The 20,167-nt window shown below is 42.2% G+C and overlaps 2 protein-coding genes across 3 annotated transcripts; one reads left to right on the top strand and one right to left on the bottom strand.

Moving 5' to 3' along the window:
- The first annotated feature begins 755 nt into the window (after nucleotides 1-755).
- On the top strand, nucleotides 756-9,901 carry LOC110976390 (dopamine beta-hydroxylase-like). The gene is made up of 13 exons (XM_022229603.2): nucleotides 756-1,203; nucleotides 2,409-2,585; nucleotides 3,540-3,713; nucleotides 4,637-4,720; nucleotides 4,942-5,121; nucleotides 5,255-5,357; nucleotides 5,559-5,725; nucleotides 6,165-6,308; nucleotides 6,486-6,524; nucleotides 6,937-6,996; nucleotides 7,624-7,754; nucleotides 8,060-8,225; nucleotides 8,563-9,901. Exons 1-13 carry the CDS (start codon nucleotides 883-885, stop codon nucleotides 8,683-8,685), a joined length of 1,869 nt encoding a protein of 622 aa, XP_022085295.2. The 5' UTR covers nucleotides 756-882; the 3' UTR covers nucleotides 8,686-9,901.
- Nucleotides 8,509-19,146, bottom strand: LOC110976389 (angiotensin-converting enzyme-like). 2 transcript variants are annotated; one of them, XM_022229602.2, is made up of 14 exons: nucleotides 18,796-19,146; nucleotides 15,038-15,193; nucleotides 14,142-14,235; nucleotides 13,771-13,914; nucleotides 13,454-13,642; nucleotides 13,213-13,310; nucleotides 12,784-12,956; nucleotides 12,412-12,644; nucleotides 12,149-12,293; nucleotides 11,746-11,844; nucleotides 11,438-11,560; nucleotides 10,835-10,998; nucleotides 10,503-10,529; nucleotides 8,509-9,719 (listed from the first exon to the last, which is right to left on the bottom strand). In XM_022229602.2, exons 1-13 carry the CDS (start codon nucleotides 19,024-19,026, stop codon nucleotides 10,510-10,512), a joined length of 1,869 nt encoding a protein of 622 aa, XP_022085294.2. In that variant the 5' UTR covers nucleotides 19,027-19,146; the 3' UTR covers nucleotides 8,509-9,719; nucleotides 10,503-10,509. The 2 variants fall into 2 exon arrangements, with proteins under 2 accessions (XP_022085294.2, XP_022085293.2); XM_022229601.2 differs by lacking the exon at nucleotides 10,503-10,529 and having other exon boundaries at nucleotides 18,796-19,145.
- Between the last annotated feature and the right edge of the window lie 1,021 nt (nucleotides 19,147-20,167).

Here is a 20,167-nt window from a genome sequence, read left to right as displayed (position 1 = left end):
ATGAGCCAGACGATTTTCACAAACACGTCCTTGCACAACTTACGCGGTATAATCCTCTCATTATCTACTGAATGCCTGTCATATATTCCACCTTTATATTTCTTTATTTCCTCCCTAACAATGTCCACAGAATGTGTACAAAAAGGGGCGGTGCATACCCGTACTGCCGGGCAGCACGACCAATCTTTGCGTACCCCCTTCCATAAGCTTTCATAAAAAGGAGACCTTCTTTGAATTAGCCATGCCTAAACTTTAGTTTGGGTTCTATCTTGTTTTAGGAATTATTGCACATTTCTGGTTTGTTCCTATTTTCACAAAGTAAAACATTTATACACCCAAAACTGTGTTTTAATAGCCTTGTAATTAGCTCTCGAGACGGTATTCACATATCACGACCACGTGATCTGTCATTCTATTTGAATGCCTTTAAGAAAGTAATGTGTCTTTTTGAAGTCTTTTTATTTTAGCTCAACCTCACCAATGTCCCTATATTCGGGTTCTGCCCGAACGTAATACGTAGCCTGCACTACGATGATCCTTCCAACCTGACGTGTTTGGCATAAATTTTACCCGCAAACCCCACTATCCAATTTAAACGGTTAGCAGTCAATGCGAGTGATGTGTGACGTTACCATCATAGACTAATGAACGATCGATGGTTTGGAATTTCCGTGTGTCGCGAAGGCTGGCCAGCGCTATTGGCTGCTCTCCCCCGTCATCACCCAACTTATTACGGTGAATAGAGAACATCGCAGTTATAAAAGAGATACACGCTCTCCAAGTTGATTTAGTCACGTCAGGATAGCTTAATGTGCTTTAGAATAGAGCAGGAAAAACTGAAATTACACGAAGAATTCTTCGAAATTCTCTCTTTTAGGAAAAATGTTGGCAGCATCATTGTTCCTCTTGTACGCTGTAACAGGAGGGTTCTATTATCCTGTTTGCAGTGAGCCACATTCTGCATTTCCTTACAGCATCTTACTAGTTGCCGAGGGACAAGACAGTGACCAAGCGGCCACGCTGTTCTGGGCCGTTGATTTTGAGAAGGAGACGGTCGACTTCAGATTGAGCGTTCCGCTGATATATGGCGGCACACTGAGGGAAAACGGAGAATGGTTTGCGTTTGGAATGTCTCCTGATGGGACACTCAGCAACGCGGATCTCGTTGTGTTTGAATTTCCACAAGGGGAACTCAAACTTACGGTGAGTTTTGTTGTAAATCCAGTGGGAGTTAGTTTCATTGTTTTTTTTTCACTTGCGCCATTAAATCTACAGTCGTATAGTGTAATGAAGGTAGTACTTTTCAAGTTTACGATGTTTGTTCAAAATAAATAAAGTGAAAATAAAAAACTGAAATCGAGAGCACCAGCAGGCTTTTTAACGTAGTTTTACGGTAGAAGAAAGAGTAAAATAATAATGGTCTTAAAACCAATCAGGAGCAATTGCAATGTTACTAAGTAAAAGAATTGACGGGGATTTAAAATGATGCAAACCCCAAACTGTTTAATAAACTACACGATTGAGAAATGCCTGTTACCTTTTTTTTTCTAAACAAATTCTAATTGTGTCTTTGACTATACTTCACTTGGTTGAAATGTAAAAGACAATCCAAAACTTAAGATATTCAGCCAACGAAAACAGTATTTTTTTCTTGGAAGCAGCAGCGTACAGTTCAACTATTAAGACACACAACAGACAGCCTAAAGCTAACCAAATCGATGCAGAATTGTCACCTAATCTGACATATCACGTCCCGTGCGATCGGCAATACAAAGCTCACATAATTTTTCCCCTCTGTGAAATACACCATAGATGTTGTATAGGGTGTCTGTCGTCCGTCTGCAGTTTCGACGGAGCGCCGTTTGCTGGCGGCTCATTATTTGCGGTCGTGATTATGAAATGAGCAAAATTCAGGGTTTTTGTCATTTTTGGCTGTTGATTTAGAAAACATACCGGTAATGATGTACAGAAGCCTGTACAGAAGGCTTGTGAGAGGGGATACGAGCAAGAAAAATACCATGAAATAATTCATGGAACAGGAAATCGGAAGAATGAGTTAAAATAGAAAAGAGCCAAATACAAGATCTTGAAAGGGAAGACGAGCCATTGGGCTATTAGGATGTGAATTTATACTCTCTTTCATCATTAAAACCTTGCTCCTTTTGTGGAGAAAGACATGACTCCAGTGGACTCCCCCAGGATCTGCCATTAGCCTGTCGGTCGACTTCCTCACTCAACAAATAAAATTATATTTCTTTAGTGAAAAAGTACGGAGCTATCATTGTGTACAAACAGGAAAAAGTGGATCGAATTATGAAGCATTTAAAAAGAACAGAAACTGTTATGAGCATAACCATTAATTAACTCTTGTACCAAAATGTGATTTTTGTGCTTTTTCTGGGCCCAAGGAAGCGTACACGGACGACACGGGTGAAGTACACGAGGATGGGAACGATCATGACTACGTGCTCCTCGGGTGGAGGGTTTCACCTGGAGTGGGTGGAAACGACGAGTCCCCCGCCCACCTGGAGGTTGAGTTCCGGAGAAAATTCGACACCTGCGATCGTCACGACTATCTTATCGATGTACATTGTATTGTATAAATATGATATGATGATGCATTGCTTGAAGCAATACGGGCGATTCACAATTATGCGAATCCAAGAGTTTGCAACGCGTTGGCCAATCGCAACGCGCGAAATCTGTCGACCCTTTCCAAACGCGCATTGAGTCGACAGATTTCCTGCATTGCGATTGGCCAACGCATTGCAAACTCTTGGAGGCGCACTATTGTGAATCGCTTGTATTGTTTTTGATTGTAATAACTGCTACATATGCGGAAATTATTGCAACATCTACCATGAAAGTTTCAATTCATGTGTCTGTAATCATATCATGCCATGCGCCCCATACTCAAAAAAGAATAGAAAATCTATCTGTTTGCACCACGCCGATATTTCTAAAACAATACGAGCTTTTCACAATAGTGCGCCACCAGGAGTTTGCAACGCGTTGGCCAATAACAGTGCTCGAAATCTGTCGACCAAATGCGCGTTTGGAAAGGGTGGACAGATTTTGCATCTTGTGATTGGCCAACGCGTTGCAAACTCTTGGAGGCGCACTATTGTGAAACGGCCATATTCCCTGTAGGCTTCTTACTGAAAAAGAAGTGAAAGCCATGCAGTGGAAGTCCTTGCTCAGCTTGGTCTTGGAATCGCATTTCACCCGCGGCCAATTCTCGAAATGTGAGTTACTCTTGTCGAGCTCTTCTCCCTCAGATGTATTTCGTGTATAGCCAACAGACAGACAAACTATATCACAGCCTTTCCGACGGGTGGGAAAAAGAAAACTATTTTATGGGAAATTTAAAATAAACGTATCACATAACTAGTTCCATAGGAAAGAAGTTCCACTTAAAACATTATCATTCAGCAAAAATTTTGTCGGTTTTAATGTCGTCTATTGTAGCCCAAAGTACAAAATTCACAAGAACCATAAAGAACTCGAACTACCATCAACTCTTTTTGTTCGTCCTGCAGAGTGGAACAGTGAATTTATTCTATCTACGGGGAAGCCACTCCAGCATTTCCTCCGGGTACATTGACCCGCGCGAAGCAGAAATTGCTTTCCAACGTGCTCAACTTTTGAAGAGTACCAGGCGTTCTCCTCCGTTGCCACCCAATGTGAAGACCGCCGACATCGTCATGCACAATGTGAGTATCAGCAAATAAAAGGTTTTAAAACTGAACAAGTAAAACTGATGCCAAAGAAATCACTTTGTTGTCAGATATTGACAAATAACGCTCATTTATTACAAACTCGGTTGTTTTGCCACATTCGGTTGCGATAAATTTGGTTCAACTTGTCATGTACTGGTGTATCTTACTTGGGTCCAAAGATTTGATTCAAGTCACGATTTATCAATACAGAAACCAGCCACATCAAATTATACAGCTTCGTGCGGCACCTGTAGTTACACATTTAATTTAGTATTCTTCCTTCTTTGCTTGGGGATGTTTCCACGGGAATTGAAATTAGGGAGCGAGCGAGAGTCAACTTTGTCTTTCAAGTTGAGCCTCACTAAACTGAACAAACTACATGGGCGGGCGTCTTTCAACATAGCCAATAAAGAAGAGTTTTTTTGTCTTGACTGGTCATGCAGCCAATTGCACTTGCAGGACGAAGAGAATTGATTGCCTTCTGAAGTCATTTCACAATTCAAATGCAACACCTAAATCATATTCGTGCTTCAAACGACGGCGAAGTACACGTACATTGATTTTCACCTGTCAGCTGTGAGCAGTACAGTCAACATTGAAATAACCCTTGCCGGCTAAGGGAAAAACGCGCTAAAACTGACGAACGCACAAATATGCCACAGGGAACAGGTAACTTTATCTTTCCGCTGAAACGGCGCCAACTTTGCATGCGTTAGATGTAGGGCCTAAAGAAGGTGAAGCATTTTGGAGACAAAATGATCGATTTAAGTTGCATTATTTATAAAAATTTAAGATAAAGGTAAAATGGCTTGAGAGTTACATTTATTTGTCGAATGATAATGATTACATTTGCATTGTAAAAACATAATTGTTTTCATAATGGCGATGGTTATTTATTACTTATTACTTTTGTACAGACAGCAATACCAAATCAAGCTACGACATATTGGTGCAGGGTGCAGAAATTCCCCGATATTGAGGAAGATCATCACATAATTCAGGTTGGCATTTTAATCGGAGAGGTTTATTATAATTCGTTTGGTCACTCATCATGCTAGTGTACACCACCCCCTTTGAACAAGTACGCTCTCATCTCTGTCGCTGTTACTTCTTGAAAAATGTAGTCGCTGACAGTTACAAAATTCAGAAATCATTGTTAGTACAGTGTCAAAAATCTTAAGCCTCTCGCGCAAAATTTGTCCAACGTTGCTTTTATCTGTAGTACGAAGCAGTGGTTACCCCTGGCAACGAGGGCATCGTGCACCACATGGAGGTATTCCACTGTATTCTCCCGGCCGGAGTCAAAGTACCAGACTACAATGGTGAATGTGAAGGCGAGGACCTACCTGCCGAGCTGGCATCGTGCAGACGGGTGATTGGCGCCTGGGCCATGGGGGCCAAGGTAGGACGCATTTCTGTTTTATGCATAAGCTACAACCTTATGAAACTAATAACTTTGTATCAACTTCATTCTCGTCATTTATCCAAATTAGCTTGCTTCAGAGTTGATTGTGTATTTTTACAACTGCCCTCAGGCCTTCTTTTACCCCGAGGAGGTTGGTGTACCGATTGGTGGATCTAGCGTCTCATCGTACGTCGTGCTCCAAGTCCACTACAACAACCCCAGACTAAGAGAAGGTGAGGCGAGGCCCGGATAAGCCCCGTGTACTAACATGAAAGGAAAAAAAACATCTTCCGCAACATTTAGTCCCCATGATCTTGGTTGCCTTCCGAAGAAAACGACTGGTCAAGAAACTTTAATTCGTGGAAGAAAACGTAAGACTCAAATGGTAATTTCCTTTTGACTTAAATCGCATGTTGGCTATTTTTCCCCTCAAGGAGTTCTGGACAGTTCTGGGATTCGCTTTCACTACACGTCCTCACTAAGACCTTACGACGCAGGTATCTTGGAGATTGGAGCTACCTACTCGCCAAATCTTTCTATACCTCCAGAGTCGAATGGATTCTACGTTACAGGATATTGCTCCCCAGACTGTACAGACAAGGTGGGTTTCAGACCTAGAACCACGTGACCTTCCACAACCTCATAACGAGGTACTGCTCTTTGCAGTAGCAATCTCTCTTTTTCTTTAACTGATCGACCTCCAATCGTTAAAAGTGTTTAAACAAGATAGCCAAACTCCAACGACAAGATGGGCTGAACCAAAGACTACAATATGAGGCTATGCTTGTAATTAGAATGTTTATACTTGGTTGTGGGCCATATTTACAACTATCGTTATCCTGTTTGACGTCAGCTAAAATGCAAAAGCAAAAATGTGCATCGAACGTGATTCACTACTTTAAAGCGGTTATATTCACTGCACTGGTGCTCATTTTTTAATCTTGATGCTGTTATTTTTGGATGATAATTTGCACGACATAAATGTCCCGACAAAAGGAAAATAATTAAAGACAGGACTTGATTCCCTCTGTATTCTTCAGGGGATTCCAGACCGAGGCATCCGTGTGTTCGCCTCCCAGCTTCATACTCACCTCAGCGGCACAGCTATTTGGACCAAACACATCCGCAATGGCGTAGAGATGAAAGAACTCAACAGGGACGATCACTACAACGCAATGTTCCAGGCACAAGATTTGAACCTCTATTTTCACCTTTCAAATGAATACTCTGAAATTCAAATGATTTTTTCTAACACAAACGTGGTAATTATCAGTCTCATCCCGAACAATAGAACTTTAAATTAAAATAACCATAAACCTGTACCTGCTGTCAAATTATTCGCTTTCTGTTCTTAAAACTAGGAAATTCGATTTCTTCAAAAAGACGTCACTGTACTTCCGGTAAGTTCCATTATTTTAACAACATAATACATACTTACACAATGAAATGAAATATACCCTTGCAGCGAAAATAAAGAGTTAAACCTCTATAATTAATGCCTGGCTGTATTGAGCATTAGTTCGGACTTGATGTATGAAGCTCGGCACCCACAAACATATCCTCATGTCAGTCGGAGTGGATCTTCAGGGTAGTGATAGCTGTTATGCAAATTTCTATCGAGACTCCATGTCATGAGCGCGTAGAGTAGTACAGAACACCAGCCTTTGTCAACATCCGCCGGCCAAATGACGCTTCTCGACCCAAAGCCAGGAGCTGACACAGCACTTCCCGTATCGATTCCGTTCTCACCAAAATGGAACAGCACTTTTCTGGATCTAGTCTTTAATGTGTACATTCTCTTACTTGCTGTAGGGAGATGCCCTGATAACTACTTGTAGATACGACACATCAGCAAGACAAAATGTTACCTTGGTGAGTAGCGACCTGAGTAGGTCCTGAACAGTGGCGTAGCCGGGGGAGGGGGCTGGGAGGGCACGTGCCCCCCATTCCTGGTCCCCCCCCACTGAAAAAAACCGGAGAAATGGATATTGAACAAGGCTAACAAAAACGTGCCCCCAAAAATACACCACTGAAAGCTGGTGCCCCGTTTGATGCTCTCCCACCAGTAAAATCCTAGCTACGCCACTGGTCCTGAAAACAGCATCGCCAACGAAAACCTTGCAAATTAACATAATTTATTTTTGTAATAAAACCAGAAAATGAGAATCGTTCAATCGGTCCAACGACTATCGTCAATTAATATACTACCCGACCAGTTTAAATACGGAATAATGCATTGGGGCCTAGACATTATTTGCAATTCTAGCCAGAGATTGGCACGTCCAAGGCGATCCTTTTTTGGGGGGGAGGCAAAAATCGTAAACTTTTTCATGTAACTTTTTACGGCCCTTTTGCGGGATGAGGCTACATTTGGAGGCTTTGTCTACACTTTTGGATGAGAAGGAAATGAAATGAACCCGAAAACCGCCTTCCTCTCGTTCCACTCTAACTATTCTCACAACTGTAACATCCCACTTTAATAATCTCATTTCTTTATAGGGTGGATTTGGTATACAAGATGAGATGTGCGTGAACTACATGCATTACTATCCCAGCATCAACCTAGAGGTATGCAAGAGCACCATTGCCAGCACAGCTCTAGCGGCGTTCTTCAAAACTGTCGACAGCAGGTGAGGTGAAAGACTGGCTGTTTTTCAGTGCCGCACCTAAACATTGGCATCAGTTTCGGTTGAGCAACGTTTGGTTTATACTTGTTCAGTTTATTCATTTCTACGCGTGCTTGGGTGTTCGGTTAGTTTACTATTGTGATAACTGTACAAAGCAAATTGAGGTAAAATCAGGCAGAGGAGCAGAGTTGGGTTTGTCCGTGCTGACCGGTGGAATCGATGAAACCGTGATATCAAACCCCTGATAGGTCTAAGTATCGAGGTCGGTCATACGGGACTCGAGCTTTGCGCCTTTTACCCTCCTTCAGGACTGGGGACTCACCTCATGACGTCAATTTGACATCGCCATCAGCAGTAGCCAACTGTTTTCTTCACATGACCTGGACACCGAGTGTGAAGTTGCTATGGCAGTACGTCATCAACGAGGCGCCACTAGACATAGAGTGCCTCAAGTCGTCTGGCCAGCCATTCACTGTAAGTCACGTTTGCGCCATTTATAGCATGTTGATTTTCGGTTCAGAGGAGCTTTATCTACAGGTCTGATTTTTATCTTTGACAAAATCTTGGACTTCTTCAAAATCGAAAAGGACAAGTTAAAAGTAAATCTTGTTTATGGTTTTTCTGTTAATTAGGCCTAAGCGGTATTGTGAGGAATATTTTAATTGAGAAAAATCATAATGTGAATTCGATTCTAAATTGTTTCTCGCTGAACAACAAAAGTTACATCTTCGACACAGATAGGTCTAAGTCCTATGCGTATTGACTCATTAATAAAATCATTTAGTTTTATTTGGATTGATCTGTTTATCAGGGCAAGTGGAAGGATCAACTTCCTCCTTCAGTGAAGATCCCTTTGCCGAGGAAAAAACGGAAATGCCCTCACAAGAAAATCCACCCATTCCAGAGGAAACTTGGTAGTTCACCAACAACATAAGAAAAAAAGGAAATTTAAACATGCACTTTAAGAACTTGGATAACGTAGATTACTCATGTTTAAGGCGACACTTATTTGCGTCACATTAGAGAACAATAATTTCAACTACAAGATCGATAAAATCTCACAAATAGGGTTTGAATTCTGGGTTGTAAAAAGCTTAATTCAATTCTATGAATTGATCTGTCAATTTTGATATTTTAACTTGATCACAATAGCACATTATTGATAATCTTGATACCAGGCTTTCCGTACATTTTACCAACACGAGATGTATGAGCGACTACAGCAAGGAATCAACGTGATTAGTGAGCTATAAACTAGCGAATATCAAAAAAGAAAATGTAATCTTATGTCTCATTGTACAAAAATATTGATATTACAATATAAAACATGAGACAAATCTCGGCAGGTTGTTTATACTGCTGTATACTTTTTGGTAGCTAAAAGGTTGGTATGAGTAATTTGTACCCAAGCAGCTGGTTGTATGGCCTTATGAGGAGAAGTATGTGTTCGTTCGTTTGATATTTGATCTGTTATGAAATGTATTTGGAACAACACAAGCCTAAAGGTTTAATTAGGAAAAAATGGTAATACATGAAAAGAAGAAGTGCATATTTTAGTCGAAGCTTCGAGCAGAATCCAATCGATGTCTGTCGGAGGCTCAAATCTGACAAAACAATAACTGCAGCCCAAACTTTACGGAACTGTAAAATAAATGAAAAATTATTCGTCGCACAGACACGAAGTAAGACAACAGAATTTTATTCTTTCTGTCAGGAATAACACGAGATGCTTGACCATTGGAAGTGAAACTGGTAGAAGTTTGTTCTACTTGTTTTCCTTTAAGCCACAGTGTAACCACCTCCGTCAGGTGCCAGAAAATAAGACAGTGGTTTTTTTGAGGAGTCATATCCTTAATCCAACAATTAATCCTGAAGTCTGTCCGAGCTACAGCAGCCGTGAGGTTACCAAGAGGCAGAGTACCAACACCACCAGCGAGACATTAGGCAAAATGGCACCGTTTCCCGGAGCTGCGGAATAGGAGATACAAGTTTTAAGAAAGATTGAAAACAAAGACACAACCAAACAAATCAAACAATATAGTAATATATAAGTAAACGCTACTGACGCTTTTGGATACGGTAGTTTCATCATACAAGAATGTCTGAAGGCTGCTTAATAAAACCACTTCTTGTCCATTTTGGGAGATTAATTTTGTTTTGTGTTTTCTGTGAATAATTGATTAATTCTTTATCGAATGTATGATGCATGCATGATCCCAATCAGGGGCCGATCCAGAATTTTCCAAAAAGGGGGGGGGGTGTGAACTAAAGCAGCAATGGTGTAACGCCCGCGAGCGCGTGGGGTCTATGGCTCGCTTAAGGGCACGGAGGTGGATTCAACTAGGAGTTCCATGGTGCAATGTCAGGCAGTATGACCCCTTTTTATGCCTTTGTCACATTTATGGGGCTGAGCCCTCTTTTTTTCTTCTCCCTCCCTCTTTTTCTTCTCTTTTCATTTATTTATTTTTCCTTCTTGAATCAAGGGAAGGGGGCGTGCACCCCCAAGCCTTCCTGGATCCGCCCCTTTCAATTTCATACCAACTTTGTGCTTGATGTGTGTAAAAAAAAAACCTGTTTACTTCATGGTACTGCAAAACAAGTCACGTGCATGCATAATCACAGAAACATGGGACAAAATAATAACATGCTGTGAGCAATGATTCAAAAGAATCCTCACCAAGGTTAACTACCACTCAACCGAAAGGAATTTACTATTGCTAATTGATAATACATGTACAATACCCTTTTTACCTTGTCGCTATGAAAATCCTCGATTGCCTATAAACAAACGGTACATTTCCAAAACGTTTTAGTTGAAAAATTGTACTGCTGAGTTTCACCTTAACTTAAACTGACAATGAGGTACTCAGCTACTAGATAAACATCTTCCAATCTGCTCATATCGGTAGACAGTCCCGTGTTTTCATGGACAAACGTTTCTGCTTCCTGTCAATATATTTCGATTCACGTTAACGAATGTTCTATAGCTGAACTTCTGTGTAAGGCCCGGCATTGGAGAGTGGCAGACAACATAAAAATGTCTCGCATATTGTAGGTAGACTAAGTTCAAATAAGTAACTTACCTTTCCAGCCAATCTGTTCTCCATTCTTTCGATTGGTCTCTGTGAGCCACGTCATCAGTGGCTCAAAATAGGCATTGATAGCGTCGGCAGATATTGCCCTTTGACCCGTGATGGCTTCCATGGCGTCCGGCCAGGGCTTACTACAGCCCAGCTTCAACATGTTGCTAAAAGAGAACAAACACAAACGGAAAATTCTCAAGATGTATTTTTTTATATATATAATTAAACTTTTATTTTTTTACATATAATTAAACGGAAAGTTGTTCAAGTTTCCGTTCCCAAGAGTTAGGTGATTGATATCAGGTGCGTGGCATCGATTTCTGTCAATCGGTAGTCACTTCACTTTGCTTTTCTATGCCCCGGCTTTGACCACTACCCGCCAAAATGGCAGTAGTGAACGTAGCTTATGGGATAAATGCATAAGACAAAATACATAAAGGCTATATTATTGGTTATTAAACGTACTAAATTAGATAAATCAAGCTCCACCGTTCATCACTTGTGTCGCATTGAAATATCTTTTTGTTATCTTAATTGAGATGAATGAAAATAGCTGTTGCAGAATCTAAGGTTTTGTTGCAACAACATGAAATCTTTTCGTACGCGAATTTGGTTCCTGCCTCTTGGGACTTATAGAAGTCACATCGGTGGAGAGGTCCTGTGTGCCCCGCGGCATCACAAAGGGCTTTCTGGAACTGAAACTGGATAATGGTACGCATGTAGTATCTGCAATGAGAAACAAGCCCAAAATCAGTATGTCAAATACACCACCACGTGAAACCGGATCCGCCATTTGTCTTACCTAACCTATTTCACTGATTGCTGTGATTAGATAGATTTGACAGGCGTGAATAGGCCTAATGGAGGGATGGTGTGACGTTGTCGTTGAAGTTTTTGAACCTCTTGCTTACCCAAGGAACGGATAGGCCACCACGATGTGATACATAGCGCCAGGGTCAAAATCATCTTCAGTCCGTGATACGGGCGCCTCAGTGCCCACAAGGTCATGCCTGAATCGTCCAGAGAAAATAACATAACAAAAACGGTACCAATTTAACCTTTTTAACCTGCAGATGACAGCATTTTCTTGCTTTCCTTGGTCAATAGCTGTTTCAAGTTAAAGTTCCAGCCGGAGTTTCACCTATATTAGGATACTTTGACTCCAATTGTGTCGAGTTAATACGGTCAAACGGGTCAACACGCCTTGAACATACTGACCATCTACAGTTCCTGAAATCATAACGTGACTAGCTCCTGATCCAAGGAACCGATCGATTCTTCAAGAAGTCGGCTTCTTTTGTGTATTAAACTTACTTAAGTTGCCACCACCGTTCGGTCCATTTATCTTCACTGATGTCACCAGCGAAAACATCCCATCGCCACTGATCCAACGCTAAGCTGAATGGTAGAGTACCAATGGTGTTCAATGCCGTCTTCAAAAGGAAGTTGATGTCAGTTTCTAAAGATAGAGCAGAGCATCAACTCAATTATTAATGCTACATGTATATCACGTGGAATCTTTATTCGGCTGGAGTCCTGAGGATGTTAGAAAAATAGCAGAACATTTAGAAATGCACCTTCGTCAGTGCCGCTACCCGGTTCCAGTAAACCTATGTCTGGGTGTGACAAGTGAGCAGGGGTGGATATCGACAAGGTCATGACCTCTCCAACTGCCTCGTGGAAGGCACCATTGGCACCGTCCCTAAACGGGAAGGGCAGGTCGCTGTATTGCATCTGGTACTGGGTGTGGCCCAACTCATGATGAATGGTTTGAAAGAAATCCATGGTGACCTCTGTGCACATCTTAACCCTAGGATGCGGAAAGACGAAAAAAAGACGTCGAACCTGAATACAATTTTCAGATTACCACGCGAGCTACATTTATGGAAATATTACCTGCATAACTTATCATTTTTTCCCAGTTGAATTAGTTGCCCCTTCTAACCCACCTGAAGTCCTCCCCGTTTCCCAGATCCCATGCTGAGGGGTGACACACGACCTGTCGGCCGTCCTTGGGCTTCACAATCATAGAGTTGCTCCAGAAGGCCGGATTGACTCGCAGCAGACCAAGGGAAGCGAAGAAGTCGTCGGCAAGCTCAAACATTATCCGCGGAGTGAAATTCTGCCGTAAAGAGCATGAGCGAAGAGCAAAATGAAAAACAATCCTCACATAGAATCTCTATTTATCGAATTAGAAATCCGATTGGTCAAATGTCATCCACTCCAGTATCCTGGTTTTCTTTTAAAACGAGACAGCTTTCACATGTTCCTGTGCTGTCTGAATTCTCACTAACTGTATATTGGTAAAAGTCGGATTTTTGTAATTCCTAATTCATCCGACCAAAGAAGTTCGACCCATTCTTGTCAGGCAATCTTACCTTGGCAACCATGGTATCTGTAACATCAATGTTTGGCCGATCTGGATACGGCACTACCTGACCAAATATATTGCCCCAGAACCGTCCCCACATATCACCTGTGATAGGAAATTGTCATTCTTGTTTAATTTCAGTTTAAATTTGAATTGTTGTGTTGAAATAGCAAGCAATCACGCGAAAGCTTTCAAGTAACATAAATAAAGATTCTAATGGATAGAGTTCATTGTAAAAATATATTTACCTAGTAAACAGGATGGAATTTTTCCCTTGACATCAACTTTCGAGCCATGGGTTTTGTGCATGATGCGTCTTACATAGGCGTGTAGCTGTTGGTAGAGGGGCAGTATTTGATCGTAGATCTTGTAAGCTTCATCGACGATGGTGGCGCTTTCATAATCAGAGCGCCAATAAGCACCCATGTCCGCATGACCTAAAGGAAAACAATAGCGATTGCGCATTAGAATTCGATTGTGATGATGTGTTCCATGTTTTTCTTTTAGGAGAAACTGCTCTTTGGTTATGAGTAACCATGGCACCAGAAGCGACTCTCTATCTCACCGTTGGCCACTGCTGCTTCATTTGCCAGTTTGACGAACTTTTTGTAAAGGGGTTTGTTTGGTACCCCGACTGCATCGCGGAAGCCTTTCCAGGCCCAGACTAATTCATCCCAGTTGGTCGAGGTGGCCATGATGTGGGCCAAACCTGTTAAGGAACCAGACGAAACAGACAGATTGTCGGTCAGACAAACAGACAAGGCAGAAAATGACAAATACAATACAACAGCATGCAGGAATTTAGATACACAGATAAACAAAGAAATTTACAAATTTTTTTTTCAAAAGATGAATTATCAATTTGTACAAATACAAATACGTCATTTACATCGGATGGTACAATATTTGAATAATGTATCCAGTTTACATCCTTACCAGGCTCTAGTTGCAAACATTCTGTTGGTTGGTCTTCCTTGCAGACGGTGCCAGCACTGTAGTTGTCAGTCATCTTATTCACCACATTATTGTACTGTCAAGGTAATTAGAAAGAAGTGCATATCCGCTCCGATTGGAACAAAAGAGGACGTGTTTCTTGGTACTCACCGCAAAGTTACGCCATGAGGCGCGCAAGTATATGCGCGTTTAACGTAGAGCACGCTGAGTACGCGTAACTAATTCACTCCCATTGATCTCCATTATTGTGGGTGCGTTCGATTAGCTTACACGTGGAAGTCAAACTTACACCAGAGCGTTCGTTTAGCCATCACGTGATCTTTGTGCCTGCCCTGGTGTCAGCCACCACTAGCCCAGCTGGCGAGCGGGTCTCTAGGGGCTGCCCGAGTGTAATGATCACGGATGGACTGTTCGAGCATGGATATCATGGAACGTGGCGGGGACTTGACCTTTTTCCCAGAATGCTTTGGCAAATACGCTGCAGCGTTCGATTAGCCTCATTTCGAGGCTTCCCTTGCGTGTAACACTGGTGTATCAGGGAAGCTAATCGAACGCACCCTATAGTCTTTGCGTACAGGCAGTACGCGTGCAAGAACCCGCTTGTAACCACCTGTCCTTCTTTTCACCGATTGGGGGCGCACTTCAGCTCGGGGCAGATTCAGGTCATACTTTCCATTCTGTTGCACGAATGTTCAAGTACCTGACAACTGTGATAATAGAAACTAAAAAATGAAAATGGCTCGAAAAATGTTAATTTAATTTTTTTGTGTCTCTTAATTCACTGAAATATTAACTTACAGAGATTCAACTATATCCCGATGAGTGATTGATACTAGCCTTGGTTAAGTCGATAAATATTTTTTAAACGCAAACCATACCTCTTCAACCTTGCTAGGCTCCAGTGCAGCCGTTCCTATGTCTTTGATCTTTTGAAATTGCCGCTTAACATCTTCATCAAAGCCGCTTACATCAAATCGACTTGCGTTCTGGTATGCCTCTTGTCGAAATGCGGCTGAAACTAGACTAGCCTCCACCTATTTGAACGGGAACCAAGCAACAATTAACCTTTGGGATCCGTTTTACGAATTCTAACATCAATTTTGTGAAGGCTATAATTCCTTACTAAAGATGTCAATTGCAAACAACAAAGAAAGGACAGAAACGCGGTTTACTTTATAGGCAGTGAGATTCATCTCTCTCCCCCGAACCATATCCGCTCAGAGCGGGAACAAAAGAGGGCGTGTTTTTAAATGAAATTGTTGGTGCTTTGGTACGAACTCAATGCGTGTAGGCGCTCGAGTTTATGTTGTGCGTTTGACGCAGAGCAAACTGAGTACGCGCAAAGAATTTTTCTGGAATGTTTTGTCTTCGCTAGTCTTGGGCCGTGTCCGAAACGGGCTTCCAGAGGTACGGCTAGGTCTATTATCTGCGCGTCTCCACGCATTTCCAATGGAACAAAGACCTAGACCTAACTCTAGACAAGAGATTCGGATGCAGCCTTAGTTCCAAGAACTTCCAGTAGTTATTCCGTGACAAGAACCACACACGTAGGCCTACACTGTTAGAGGGCGCTATCACCACACGAATCGTTATGATAACGATTCATGAGGTGATATAGCACCCTGTACATGTAGATGTAGATGTACATACATGTACATGTATAGTACGCGTGATGGTTCGCGGTGTTATGGAACAACTGGAAGGTCTTGGAACCAAGACTAGGTCTTCGCGTGCATGCCGAACGCGTGCAAGAACTTCCTTGGAAAACTTCGTTCCAGTCTACCTCTCTATCGCCGATGAGGGTGCCTTTCAGCTCAGGGCGGATCACAGACATCGGCCCTTTTCCAACACGCGACTTGGGCTCCGTCTGAGGCTTCGTTCCCAAAACCAATCCCTGATTGTGGGCCTGAAGCGTTTAAATTAAATTGGATTACTGTAATTTCTGGCTCTCTTGCATCTTATTTGATGTTTTGTGGCACTATTAGACTAATTACTGCGCTTACGGCTTCAAAGTCAGCTAATTAAAAAACAGGTGAAGCCTGAGACGGAGCCGAAGTTGAGTATTGGAAAACGGCCATATAAACGCATAGACCGCCAGGTTCCATTCAAAACTACGGGGGGGGGTCGTGATCTACGCGGGGCCTGACTAAAATCAAAACTATGGGTAAATTCATTAATTCACCCCTCGGTATATGGAATTTACGCACAGTTGAAGAATCCCAGCCATAAATTCTATGAAGCCATTTTTCGATTGTAAAAGACCCCCTGTATTTACTTAATCTGGCCCATAGGGATTCAAAACAATGCGGTTACAACATTTGAAAAAAATATAGCAGTACCGAAGAGCAAAAACAGGTGAACGTAGTCGGAAGCACATGTAGGCCTAAACAAATACAGGCAATGTAAATACGTTGCACGTAATGCGCAATGGACGCGCTGCCATCCGTCGCTTCGCTCATTGTTTTGCCACATACTTTTCAAAATCACGGTTTTAGAATTAGCGTGGCTGGTTCTCGTATTTTCACGAACAGCTCGGTTTGTTGTTCGTGGGTCTGCCGCTCTGGGAACGAACAAGTGGTTATTGCTGGTAGTTGCATGCAACATGACGGCGACCATGTACGTTATTCGAGAGTTAATGTTTGGATGGGCTGAATTCTTTTTTATTTAAACAGGAACATTGATTTTTGTGTTATGGAAAATGTTAATGTTAATTTTGCAAACCTTCCCATTGTCGGTGGCTTTGGAAGCCAACTGTCTGCTTTTACATGTGTTCAAACATCAAAATATCAAGGACCTGGCTTTTTCCATTATCACAGCTGGGGGCGGTTCCCTTAAGAATTCGCCTGCCTGGTCTTTTTTGAAACTGAGTATGCATGTAAAGACATTCAAAATTAGTACAATTCTGAAGTCTCTATTTTTCCCAGAGGGGTCAGGCCCGTCAGATTTTTTTTCAATGTCCGATTGTTGTGGATACATAGGTAATTTATTACATTGTTACTATGTACAAAATAATAACCCTTACAGGAGAGGATAGTATTTTGTCGTTACCGATATAATTGCTTTTTATATTTATCTTCTCTTTTTGGTGGCCCGAGCGGTGTTTGAGCGGGGTCCCCCTTGAATCTGCGCCTGGCCTTCAACTCAATCAAGCATAAGGTTTTGTTGTTAGGGGGTCGACCCGCGTGCAACGAGAAAAGTTGACATTATTTTTGGATGACCTGCATCGGACAAATCATAGGATTTTCGTGAGAACGGCATGTCTGATGTTCCACAAAACTGGTGTCGAAATGATCACAAGACCTTACTGGGGAAACTCAGAAGGTTCGGTGCTAAGGAGGTACGTGGTAGTGGGGGGCGTGCTCGATACCCTAAATCTCCCTCTTGATACCCTGTACCGTGGAACACTGTTGTAACAAGGTACAGTGTATTTGGACTTCAGTACAACCTTGTTGTAACAGCTGCCTTGATAGAAAACAAACAAACAAAAAGATTTGAGACCTTAATCCCCCCGCTGTAAATATTACTTAGCATTTATTATAGTGTTCTTCTTATCTGTGTTGACTGTTCGTATGCCTTCGAGCAGAACTGGACTCAAGATTGAAGGCACTGATTGCCCTATTCCACTATGACTTGGTTCCTACACCATCATTGGTCCTATTTACACTCTCATCATGCATCAACCAAACACTGTGTACAGATAACGTGTAAATAAATACGGTTTATCGCCTTACTTCTCTTGTTAAGAATAAAACTTCACCATTGATAACGTCGCCATATAATTACCCATAATTCTGCAACATGAGCATATATTTGTTTGCATTAGGATTATTCTGTTTACAGACGAACCACACAGAAATTTAAGCTTGCAGTAAGCCAGGCTATAACAGACTACGTTTTAAAAAGCCTGCGAGCGGTTCGTTTACACTGAGTCGCAAAATGCAGAGTTTAGCAACGTTCAACTCAACTTTTCTGAATTCCCAGACAATGACGGACGCGCTTCAGGGAACAACTGGGCGCTGTTCAGTTTGTCCAACTATGCAACTGTTTATAAGGTTTTACAGCAGCCTACGTGATGCATTCACGTGAGAAAAAAATATCTGAAAGAATGCATGATGTCCTTAGGCTAACATTCAAGGTGAAAACACCAGGAGACATGAGGCTATTTTATAAATGAAAGATAAGCATTGTAGAGACGCAATCTTTCTGGGGGCCATGGGGACAGTCATTTTGAAAGAAAAACTCACCTTGCCCTCCCCCAACACAAGACATGGACTCGCCATACGGGCATCGCGAACAAATAATTAGCTATTATTCGCTTGAATTTTAACACGGAACTCCCTCGTATACTTGCACAGGAGTTATTACCCATAAAGGTCAGTTACATGGCAGCGTCTGTTGCATGCTTCGCCGATACCAGCATTAAAAATCGAAATATTCATTCAATTTTATAAATAGACGTGGATCTGACGCAAGGCGAGTCGTACGTACATGGTCGACCAAATGATATACATGTACATGTACACCGTTCAATGCATCGAGCTCAAATAACTTCAGTGCTATGTGTGAATACCGTTTCTTCTGATCTTAATAGCGTTACGGCTCTCCGGTAAAGAATCTTACAATAAGTTTAACTTACGTCTTTCTGCTGGTTGTAAGCAGTGACATTGGTGTAATATCCCCAGCTGGCCAGTGCACCGGCGTAGATAATGATTTGCGCTTGCTCTGTATAGTGTCTCAGAAATTCATTTGCCTCATTTTGGTCCGTGATAGGATCAGACTCCCTCGCTTGCTGGAGTGATGAACCGGCTTTGGCAGAAATCAGGGCAAGAAGAAGGGAAAGATACATTCTTGAGAGAACTCGGGACATGGTGGTTGCAGACAGGTAGAGGCAAATCAGTTTGCCTTACCACTTGCGTGTGCATATCGCACAATGCACGCAGCTGACTGACTCGCTTCAGTCGGCACAACAATCATAAACCCGTGTAATTTGCCAGTTAATTCAGTAAGTCGTATTTGAACATTGGTCCAACGCAGCCCCAGTGGTACGAAAGCCCATGTGTGCCATCTCTTTTTATTTTCAAGAGCAGTCATAACTACAGTGGCTTTCTTATATATTCCAGGGAACCACTCCGAAAATATAAATATATATATACAGACATCCGTTGATTCATAACTGGCCATGAATATGCACCTTGACGCCAGTTGGCGTTGGAACGGCGCCTGCTATGACTGTTAAAACCGATGTGGGAGTGACACTCTCTACCGGAGCGATTACACTGGAAGACGCTGTCTGCAGGTGGGGGAGCACTCTTGCGTTTTGCCCGTCGTGCCTCCGATGCCAGGCGCAACCTATCATCATCTTGAATCAGGCTCTGACGTAGGTTCCGGTTGTGCCTCCAACGCGAGCGATCCAATGCAAGCGTATAGCGTAACCTGGTAACACCGACAGTTATTGAGTACTGAAGTGTGACGTCACTGTGAACAAGATAGTGCAGTGCAAACGAATGGAGTACGCGCGCGTGTTGGTTCACGCGCTGGTTTTCGCGCTAATGCCTTTTACACACTAATTGTGCGGGTGACGTATTCACTTCGGTACTCTATTATAAGTAGACTACGCGCTCATCTGAGGTATTTATGAAAAAAGAATTCTGTTTCTCCACTTTTCTGCCATCAGACCTATTGTTGTACATTAAACTAAGGCAAAGCCCACGACCAGTACACTGTACTTTGTTTTATAAAGTTCCCGAAAAAATTACTGCCCTCGAAAATATTACTAGACGCTATCGAAACTGAAAACAGCTGCTCTCCGAAATAAAAAATAACTGGTCACGAAAATGAAATAGTTATGGCACTAACAGGCTTTCGTAAATGGGGGGGGGGTAGTCATTCCATTGTGCCATAATATGGGCTGAATATCAGTGGAGTTTCAAGCCTGCCTCTGGTTCTGTTCGCCCTGGTACATTCTTAATCCTTGAAGGGAGCTAGTGGGCAGAAAAAAAAACTAAATC

The sequence above is a fragment of the Acanthaster planci genome, linkage group LG11, assembly GCF_054643075.1.
Source record: "Acanthaster planci isolate LZ-2023a linkage group LG11, COTS_SCS, whole genome shotgun sequence".
NCBI lineage: Eukaryota > Metazoa > Echinodermata > Asteroidea > Valvatida > Acanthasteridae > Acanthaster > Acanthaster planci.
The sequence above is the reverse complement of the archived record's forward strand: the minus strand, read 5'-3'. Positions and strand labels throughout refer to the sequence as shown.